Source organism: Peromyscus maniculatus, chromosome 9 (assembly GCF_049852395.1).
Source record: "Peromyscus maniculatus bairdii isolate BWxNUB_F1_BW_parent chromosome 9, HU_Pman_BW_mat_3.1, whole genome shotgun sequence".
Taxonomy (NCBI): domain Eukaryota; kingdom Metazoa; phylum Chordata; class Mammalia; order Rodentia; family Cricetidae; genus Peromyscus; species Peromyscus maniculatus.
This window is the reverse complement of record NC_134860.1, coordinates 36301324-36312244: the sequence shown is the minus strand read 5'-3', so window position 1 is coordinate 36312244 and position 10921 is coordinate 36301324. Positions and strand designations below refer to the sequence as shown.

The 10921-nt window shown below is 45.1% G+C and overlaps 1 protein-coding gene across 1 annotated transcript; it reads left to right on the top strand.

The window, feature by feature from the left end:
• The first annotated feature begins 313 nt into the window (after positions 1 to 313).
• LOC143266844 (disks large homolog 5-like) lies at positions 314 to 10498 on the top strand. The gene is made up of 6 exons (XM_076544623.1): positions 314 to 491; positions 1540 to 1699; positions 3062 to 3193; positions 5396 to 5579; positions 6585 to 6700; positions 7830 to 10498. Exons 1-6 carry the CDS (start codon positions 359 to 361, stop codon positions 7987 to 7989), a joined length of 885 nt encoding a protein of 294 aa, XP_076400738.1. The 5' UTR covers positions 314 to 358; the 3' UTR covers positions 7990 to 10498.
• Positions 10499 to 10921: the final 423 nt, after the last annotated feature.

Here is a 10921-nt window from a genome sequence, read left to right as displayed (position 1 = left end):
AAAAGAAGGACTGGGACATTCCTGGCCAGTGTTTTGATAGTATGGCTAAGTTCACAACATGAGATGTAAAATGGGGCTTCCAATGAAGCGAACTAGGGTTTAGAAGGAGGAGGTGCTGAATTGCTTCTTCTATGTTCCTAAAGAGGCCCCAAGAAAGTGAACCTGGGCTTCTGTATCAGTTAAGGGAGAACGAGTTAGCAGGGTGGCAAAGGCTGTTCCCCATGACATCAGCAGTCCCTTCTCTGGACATTCTATTGTATCCTGGAGAGCTCATGGCATCCCCTGTGATGTCACCAGTGTTGTAGTGACATCAACTGCCTCAGGGCATCCTTCAGTGCCTACAGGGTAGAGCATAGACATGCTGCTGGCAAGACTGAGGGGTCTCTTTGGAAGAGAGAATGGAGAACATCCGGAGAACAGAGAGAGACGGAAGGAGGCTGGCCTTGAGTCTCAGAGGAAAACAACCAAAAAGGGTTTCTGGGGAAGGCACAGTGAGTGCTGGGCAGGAGATGGGGACTTCCTGGAGGAGGTGGGCTAGACCTGGGCCCTCCAGTAATGGGGCAGGGGAGCTGGTACCTCTGAGAAGCAAATGGACTTCCATGTTTCTGATATTTCCTAAAAGTCCAGGGTCCTGAATATTAGTGTGTTCCTCCTCTAAGCCAGGATCTGGCAAGGTCAAGGCTGTTATGCTGGGCATGCTTATCTTTTACCTTTCCTGAGTCTTGGGGGTGTAATGTGGGGACAGAAGGAGACAAGCAGGAGGCAGAGGGACTAATGTGTCCCCAGCTGAGGCCAGGCATCACTGCACTTCAGCTTCGGTAGTTTCCTTTAGATGCAGTGGCTGTCGACACTAGTCACATGGAGAGACAAGTGCTTCTGGCCAAGACACCATGTCCTCAGGCTGTCCAGCAGACTCCTCTGACCACCTATCCTTGACAGTGGTCCCTTAGGGTCCTGAATCATCAGTTGAGGATGGCAAGTAGATCTCTAGTGTAGTCAAACAACTGTAGAGATGTGGGACCATGACAGAGATTGACTCCTTTGTACAAGCTCTGAATTATCTGGGCTGGTAGTGGGTTGACTTGGTGAGTCTGTTAAGCATGTTGTGTCTCTGCATGACATTTCAATCCCAGCCATGGGCCTGGAGTGACCAGGCAGGAGATCTGGACTGTCCACAGCACCTGAGTGCTTGTGCAGTGTTATTTTTCTCCTGGCTTCTGAAAGCACAGGCAGACTTCAGGGCTCTGGGTCCATGCATGTTGCATCCTGTGCTGCTATGAATTTGCCTGAAGAAGCCATCTCTGTGTTCCCTGAAGCATGTGTAGGGAGACAGAGGAAACCCCTGGCTGCTTACATAGCCACATCTCTACACAATGATGGGAAAGCTGAGATCCACAGAGAGTACATCTTAACCTATCCTCAAATATTTGGGTTGTCACTTGGTTGCAGACGTGATCTTTCTGTTTAGGCCTCTTGGTTGTCTGTCCATCCTCTATGCCTTGTCACTATGCAAGTTCACTTCTGTTCATCTACCCTCAGAGGCTGCTATGGAGCCCTCATCCCACCCAACCCTCCTCACCAAGAAAGGGATGAGGAAGGAGATGCAGAGGCTGAACATGGAGCTGCAGATGATGACAAAGGAGAGAAATCAACTGCGTGATCAACTATTCTTCATCAGGAAAGGACCTGCGAACAATAGGTATCTCTTGTTTCAACCTTCCTGGTGTCAATTTTGCATCTGCAAAGTCACCTTCATCTTCATTTTAACATCTTGGATTCTAGGAGCTTGAACCCTCAGGGTTTCCCTGTGCCCAACTTCATGTCCCTAAATGCCTCTCAATGGAGAGGCAGAACTTGAAACCTGGGCGGGAGGGAGATGGGGATTCTAACTATTCTGCTTCCTCCAGTGAAAACCCAACCTGGAGTCTGAGTCACATAACTCAGGGACTGGTGCAGTATTGTTTGATTTCCCAGCATGCACTTGAAAAGACCATAACATGGCTTGTGTGAGATTCTAGCTGCTGTGAGTTTGTGTGAGGCTTTGAACTTGCCTGGTAGGTAATTGTGTGCTGGAAGATCCTGGTATCAGTTTGTCAGACCTGATCCTACTTGATTTATTTCAATGAGTGACTGAAAGTCCTGGAGCTCATCACTGTTTTTCTATTTCTTGTGAGTTATACTCTTAGACAATATTGCTCCACGTATTTCTTCAGTATCCCATGTGTGCTCTCCTCTCCTTTACTCTTTCTTGCATTCTCTGCCTCTCTCTCTCTCTCTCTCTCTCTCTCTCTCTCTCTCTCTCTCTCTCTCTCTCTCTCTCTTTCTCTCTCTCTCTCTCCTGCATGCAGGGAGCATGTGTGCTGGCGTGTGTGTGTGTGTGTGTGTGTGTGTGTGTGTGTGTGTGTGTGTGTGTCTGTCTGTCTGTCTGTCTGTCTCTGTCTGTGTCTGTGTGTTTACATGCATTTGCAAGTTTGTGTGTCCCTCCAGACTTTGGGAGCCAGGCGTCTATGGTGGGTCTGATGATTTGCCTGTTTCACACTTCCAGGTGATACCAATGCTGATATGACATCTGTGATCCTCACTTTAAGCAGCTCTGCTCTTGTCCTATTTGTTAACCTTGATGCCAAATAGGAATCCCTTGGGGAGATTTTATAGCTGTCCTGATGTTGGGTCTCATCTCCAGAATTATGTGCTCTATCCATTTGTGTGGTAGTAATGAGCCAGGATCAAGAACCCTTGTCCTGAAACAAGAGAAACATCATTGCAGGTTTCTTGTGGGCCAAGACCTGTAGCATAGACTCCTGGGAACAGAGAGCTAGATGCCTCTCCAGGCCTACTGATTGGACTCATGCCGCAAGGACACCCTCCATCTGAACACCCAGTCTCTGTTGGCCTGGGCCAGGATTACAAGTTAATTAAGCACCAGGAAGTTTCAAGTACATTGTAACCAGAATGAGACCTCCTCTGTGTTATAGTAGATCAGGACAACAGCTTGTGTTCACATGATCCTTGAGGCCTATATTCATAAAGTTCTTTGTTCCTGGTGCTTACCCTGCCACAGGCCAAATACTTGGTATGAAGATCTGAGGATGGAGCATAAGGAGGTCATGACTGACCTACAGATATTGCAGAATGAGAACACCGAGGCTTCAGAGAAGGTGGATGAGCTTGCCAATCTGACGGTCTTGTATCGGTAAGTGCCTGTTGGCATGGACCCCAATAGTTGATGAGTGGCCATCTCTGTCTTTCTTTTATTATTATTATCATTATTTTTTTAATTTTATAATTTAATTTAATTTTACATATCAGCCACAGATTCCCATGTCATCCCTCCTCTCACGATCCCACAATCCTCCCCTGTCCCCCAATGCATAACCCATTCCCATCTCCTCGAAGGCAAGGATTCCCCTGGGGATTCAGCTCAGTCTGGTAGATTCAGTTGAGGCAGGTCCAGTACACTTGTCCCTTCACCCAGGCTGAGCAAAGTATCCCAGCATAGGTCCCAGGCTCCAAAAAGTCAGCTCATGCACTAAGGACAGGTCCAGGTCCCACTGCCTAGGGGCCTCCCAAACAGTTCTAGCTAATAGACTGTTTCACTTATCCAGAGGGCCTGATCCATTGGGGTCTCCTCAGCTATTGGTTCATAGTTCATGTGTTTCCACTAGTTTGGCTATTTGTCCCTCTGCTTTTTCCAGTCATGGTCTCATCATCTCCTGCTCATATAATCTCTCCTCTTTCTCACTGGTTGGACTCCCGAAGCTCCACCTGGGGCCAGGCCATGGATCTCTGTGTCCTTTTCCATCAGTAATTGGATGAGAGTTCTACCATGACAGTTAGGGTGTTTGGCCAACCGATCAGTTTGGGCTTTCTCTCGACCATTGCCAGTAGTCTATTGTGGAGGTATCTTTGTGGATTTCTGAGGACCTTTGTAGCACTTTTCTTCTTCCTGTTCCCATGGGGTCTTCATTTATAATTTATCTCTCTTTCCTTGTTCTCCCTTCTGTTCCTGATCCAGCTGGGATCTCCCACTCCTCTAAGCTCTCTTTCCCCTAACCCTTGTTCTTCATTACCCTCCCTCACATCCAATTTGCTCATGTAGATCTCATCCATTTTTCTGTTGTTGGGTGATCCCTGTGTCTTTCTTAGGGTCCTGTTTACTAAGTAGCCTCCCTAGAGTTGTGAGTAGCAGTCTAGTCATCCTTCGTTTTACATCTACTATCCACCTATGAGTGAGGACATACCATGTTTGTTTTTCTGAGTCTGGGTTACCTCACTCAGGATGATTTTTTTCTTGATCCATTTATTTGCCTACAAACCTCCTGATGTCATTGTTTTTCACTGCTGAGTAGTACTCCATTGTGTATATGTATACACATTTTCTTTATCCATTCTTCAATTGAAGGGCATCTAGGTTGTTTCCAGGTTCAGGCTATTACAAACAATGCTGCTATGAACAGAGCTGAGCATATGCCCTTGTGGTATGATTGAGCATTCCTTGGGAATATGCCCAAGGGTGGTATAGCTAGGTCTTGAGGGAGATTGATTCTCAAATTTCCAGGAAAGCACCATATTGATTTCCAAAGTGGCTCATCTCTACCTTCCTTTGTCTCTAGACTGGAGAGTCCACAGCTCTGGTTCTGTCCTTTTTGCACCTTAGCAAGCATCTCTTTGACTTGTGTCACTTGCACTTAGTTTGCTAAGGATGAAAGAGACTATCCACTCCTCCCACCATTGTTTTGGAGCCTCAGGAGCCTCTAGGTAGAAGAGCAAACTGTGCTGTGGTGGTGCCATTCCAGTTCTCTGGAGGCAGAGTAGGCAGATCTCTGTGATCTCAAGGCCAGTCTGGTCTACAGAGAGTTCTAGGGCAGATAGGACTGTTAAGCAGAGAAACCCTGTTTCAAAAACCAAACAAACAAAAGAAAGAAAGAGAGGAAGGAAGAAAGAAGAAAGGAAAAGGAAAGTAAAAAGAAAGAAAAGACAAGCGATTTGCACTATGAGGGGAATGTCAGGCAGTCCTGGGCATCTGGGAGCTCAGGCCTAGGCTTTATAGATCTGGTTTCTGTGGAAACAGTAGATAGAATAAACTCCCCTTGTGTCTCCTGTCCTCTCTCAGAGGGTATTTGTCCACTACTTGCTGATGTTCAGGACAGTTAAGGGACTCCTCTTTCCTTTGAAAGGACATAGATCCCTATTAGTGTTGGGGTTTTCTGAAGTATTTCGATTTTTTTAATTAGCTGCTCTCTTATTTGGCCTTTTGAGTGTAGCTGTCATGGCTATTTTGGGCTCTTGGCTACGTCTTCTTGAGAACCTGGGGCTATTTGTCGTGAAGGTTCGTGGAGGCAGGGGAGGCAGAAGGAGACTGGCAGGGCCTTACTATACAGAGGGTCTTTTCCAGTGGTCTGCACAGCCAGGTCCTCATGGAACACACTCAGCTTAAGGAGCAGGTAGCCATGCTGAGGCAGGAGAACCAGAATCGTACAGAGGATTGGGTCCTGCTGAAGCACCACTTGGAGGCATTGAAATTGATCTGTGAGGACCAAGAGGAAGAGCCCAGTTACCTCCAGACCCAGCAACAACAGGTAGGGGCAGGCAGGTGGGTCAGGCTAAGGTCTGGCACCATTTTCCCATTGGGGTCTCTGTCTGCCCATCCACCCACCTGTGCTTTCACCCATCACCTTACTCATCCATGCTCCCATCCAGCCACCCACCTCATGCCATCTGAGGTGTTCACTTCAGTGTCCATGCACAAGTACTTCTGGGAAGTTAGCCTCTTCTGAGAAACTAAATTATTGGCAAACCATGCCTGCTGCTGTGCTTGAAACTGTGGTCCAATGAGGGAAATGAGTCAATAACATATCAAACCCACATGTCATTACTATAGGTAGGATGTATGCACAGAGCTTGGAATGAGTGAATTGTGGGTCCTGAGGCTCATGTGATTGGCAGGGGTAATGTGAGATTACAGAGGGGAAGCAGCTTACAAGGAGGAGTATCCCATGTAAATGCCAAAGGAGTTCTACTCATAGTCATAGATTTGGGTGGCATGTGGCCTTCTCCTTTCTTCATGAATCCCCATGTGTTCTCTTCCCTTTGACCGACTTTTGGTACACACTGACATAAGCCAAAGTAGCAGCTCATGAGCCCTGTTTTCTGTGAGTGCTCCTTGAGAGCTCTACCATTGCGGAGAATAAAATCTGGATGCGATTGACTGGACAAATGAGGGCTTTTGACAAGCTGAATGCCGGGGTGGACGCTTTGCTGCTTCTGAAGTAAATTCTCTAGCCATCTCAACAGAGTCTGATCAAACAGAGCACACTCCCCACAGCAGTATTAATCCTTAAGGAATGACGGCAGAGTTGTGAGACTCTTCTGAAAGTGCTGGTGTGCTTCGCCTACTCATATGTTCATCTTGCATGATGTTGTATTCTGCTCACTTCTTTTTCTGTGAGTGTAGTTTAAGATCTTTTGGCTTGCCTCACCTACCAGTATGCAATTTTGAGTTTTTGTATGTGCTTCATGTGTATGACACTTTGTGCATGTCTGTATACAACTCTCCACTAAGAACACAATGTTCTAATGAACAGGCATTTGAAAGATTAGAGGGAAGCCTACAGGTCCTGATGAAACAGAAGGAGATGATCACCCAGGAAAAGGACTTGGCAGAAAAGCTGCAGCATCACTTTGAGGTCTCCAAAATGAGGTAGGAACCCAGGCTGGGGGAGCAGGTGGAGCCAAGTGGGTACATTGTACCTGGGATCACTGTCATTTATGGGCTCCTGCTCAAATGCATGGCTCCCAGCTACAAGCAGGGCAAGAACACTTCAGAGTATTTTTCAGGTTGAGTTAACAAACAATTCTGTCCAGGAATCAATATGTTTAATACTCAGTGTGTCTGAGTAATTGTGTCCTTTCTCCCTCTGAGTACTCTAGTATGGCCTGAGCAGGCTTTCCTTATACTCACAGAGATCTGCCTGCTTCTGCCTCCACGTGATGGAATTCAAATTTGTGCATTACCAGGCCTTGCTAAAATTTCATTTTCACTTAGGAACATCACCTGTAAAGAAGAGATTCCTACCTTTGAATACTGCTCTGTGCAGCATTTTCCCATTTCCTGGGACAAGTGTTCTCTGGATTGAATAGGTTAAGGACTTTTCAGAATGAACCCAGGCAAATGCCTTAGCTGCAGGGAAGATCAGAACTTTTTCAGGAGTGTTCTGTAACAGACTGTGAAAAGAGTCAGGATGCAGATTTGTAGCTCTGGTTAAGGAAATCACAAGTTTCTTTTTGATCCCAGAGTCCATCAAGGCCAGTGTTCTCAGGTACACATCTCAGGAAATGCTGTCCTAGGATTACTGACTGATTCTGTCTTGCATGTTGGTCATGTTCATGGTTCCTCCTGGGCACGATCCTGAGCTATCATCATGACCTTGTTTGATTGTCCTGAATGCAAGACTGCAATATTGCTAGCAATAAAATGATGTGGTTTATCAGTAATTCATCATGAATATTGAGTATAACTCCTGTGCTGTTGACTATGTTATTAATAAGTTGTTACTTTTACAAAATGATGTCCCTAAACAGTAAGAGAAAGACCCTTTCTTTCTAGTAGAACAGAGAACAAATACTTCTCAGTCAAATTCTGACAGGTGTTTAGGGCTGAGGAAAGTTCTAGGCCTAACTACTCTTGTGACTCTCACACAAACAATGACTTCAGTCAAAAGATCCATGTTGAGCATCCAGCACAGTTGAGGTGGTGGGATGCAGCTGTTTAACATCTGACAATGGCAGGTCCCCAGCAGGATTGTGTCCTAACTGCCTTTTCCTCCTAGGTCAGAGAAACTGACACATGAGCTGGAACAGGCCACAGCCCAGGATGAAAGCCTGCTTCAGAAGGAGCTGTTAAACCAGGAGCCACCTGCTGAGCCCAATCTCTGGGAAATTCTGGATTATGATGCACTTTCTCCCTATTATTTTATTTCCTATGTGTGAATAGGCCTTAGTTATGCCTAGCCATTAACCCAGGATGGCTGCTTCTGGGCCTTGACTCCATTTCCTTAATGACAACACTCCTTGAGAAACTGAGGAAGCCAAAGGAATGCAGACATCTTGAAATATGGCATCATTCACCCTAGGATCAAGGCCTCCTCAGAAAAGAACCCCGTCAAAGCTCTGAACTTACCATGAAGCAAAAACCATCTGACCTCCAGGTCACCTAGACCCAATCTAATCCATGTGTCTGTTGGCTAAGTACTCCTGAAGAAAAGAAAGCATCAAAAATAAGGCAGAAATCTGACAAAATAATTACTCATGACCCTGACATCCACCAGCAATTGGCCCCAATGAGGAATAAAACATCATGGAGGGAGGAGATGTTGGAATATAAAACTTACTATATCAGTTTATGGTCAAGGACTTTCACAAGCTGACTGAGTCCTCAGCACTCCATTTGTGCCAGGAATTCATTTTGGAAGACTTTATTGATATCATGCTGTTATTCACACAAACCACACCCAAAAGCATAGAATTCTCTCTCCAATGCTGAGTCACACCAACTCCATGACATGCAGAAGCACTGCTGAAGACAGTCCCCACAGATGTGACAACAGTCCCACTTTCCATGTAGGAGTTATTTGATCTTCCATTAGGAGGACCAATGGGGATTCTCAGTTTCACATCTGGATTGAAGGGATCAGACCTGAAAAAGATCAATAGAAAGTGTCAGAGTCACCTTTGACCTTTGTAGACATTCAATGATCCTTATGGAGTTGTGGGTCTTGAATAATCACACAGGCAAATGTTGACTGAAACAATTTCATAGTGGCCAACACATTGCAGGTTCATCCTGCTGCAGAACTTCTTCACAGATCAGGTAGCCAAGTCTGAGTATATTATGCCAGCAGAGGGCGGTAATTCATCAGAAAACCTCCCTTAGTGTCTCAAAGCGTGCTGTATGAGTAAGCCAAGGGCTTACCAGTGATAGGACCTAGCAGTCATTTGGTTGAGAAAGCTCAGATAATGTTCTGATGCTCAAGTGCTGTGTCAGGTGTTTATGGATCACATGAACATCAGCTGAATGGCATGTGTATAGAATGTGCCATTCCAAAGACGGAATGGCACCCTATATCCAGTGCAGGGAGGTGGATTTCCAGCCCCAGCTTTAGGATGAGTTCTTGCTGAGTATAAAGGAAAGGTGTAAGGGAATCACCTGTGCATCATGTGATAGTAGACCAACTAGACAGTACAGCATCATGATCTGCAGGGAGCATGGCCTGAGTGTGCTGCCAGTGTTGTGCCTGCAGCTGATGAGATCCAGACATGACCCCAGATGACCTACATATATCACAACCCTATCTATCATAAGCCTGAGTTTTGGGACAATTCTCACTTTCTGAATATTGGATGAAGTCAGATCCTCAGGACCTACAATTTATTCACCATGCGGCCATGAATCCCAACAGAGAGAATCATATTGTATTAATGGGCTTATCTTAAGCATAAAGGTGACTGGAAAAGTTCTATTTTGGGGAAGAGGAGGTGTGCAAGCAAGCATGTTTCATAAAGAGAGGACCTGATGCTATATTTGAAGGTCTATGCTTCTAATACATGGAACAGGAGTTAGTATAAAGCAAAATGTAGAGACTTGTGAATGGACAAAGCTTTAAGTGCATGAGGATCAGCATGCAGTTCAGAGCTGAGGAAGGAAAACTATATCCAGACATGCATGACTATGTGCAGGATGCCTAAAAATAAAAAATGAAAAAGCTGTAGGGTTCGGGAACAACCACCAGGGTGACTCAGAAACTGGATGGTGCAAATGGATTGGTGTACATTAGGAAGTTGAACTTTCAGAAGGTTTATCTTTTTGGGATGGAAAGATTGCAGCTGAGGAAAAGCCTTGGCCCAGGCAGACCTTATGGTGTGTTTGCACATGGAGGTTTTTGGGATTCCACTCTTGCTAAGGATGAACAGGAGAGGGCTTTGAAGAAATGCTGAAGCATAGCCAGAGCTACTGGGCATCCACTAGGAGTCCGGGTGTATAAATCAGTGCTCGTCCTGATGGACCATCAAGAATACTTTAGTGAAGATGACTCAAGTGAATTCAACAGTGTTTGAGCCAGAGCTTGTAACGTTTTTATCCTTGAACTTGGTGAAAACTGACTTATAAAGCCCCAAAGAGGCATGGCCATGCTCATCTTGAAAAGGCTGTTGCAATCGTTGACTCCCTTGCTACCTACCATCTGTCCAAGGCCAGTCACAGGCTCCAGGTCTGTGCTGCTCAGTCTGCAGTGAGAGAATTATGCATAGATTAATTTTGTGTTTGATTTTTGGTTTAGGTTCTGTATCTTAATTTTTTTGGTTATCGATTTGTTATTTTGTTGTTATTTGTTCTTGTTATTGATTTTCAATAGTTGCTAAGGCTACCATTTTTTATTACCCATTTGAAGCCCCCTTTAAAAATATATTCTTTATGACTGAAATAAAAAGTAATTTCAAACTCTTCACACGTCGACCAGTTTGTTTTTTCGTGTGTGCTGTCACACTCCTGTAACCCTAGTTCTCACTCTTAGAGATGGATCTCTGCAATTTCCAGGCAGCCTGCTCTACATAATCTCCTCCTACTCTCCAGGGTGACACAGGGAAATGGTGTCTTGGGTGTGGATTGCCATGTTTATTTCCTGGATACACACTTTATGGTGAACTCAGTATCCATACTATATCCATGCTGTCATGCATTTAGCTACCCCTAAAATATGGTACTCTATAGACACACTTTCATGAATTGGTCATAAGGACTGAACTATTGAGAAATGCACCTTTACTGCTCTATAGACTCTCAGGAAATAAAACCATTCATTAAGAGAGTCTAAAAAAAAATCAGGAAACCCAGAGCTATCTGCCTCTGTTTATTTTTGCAATGCAT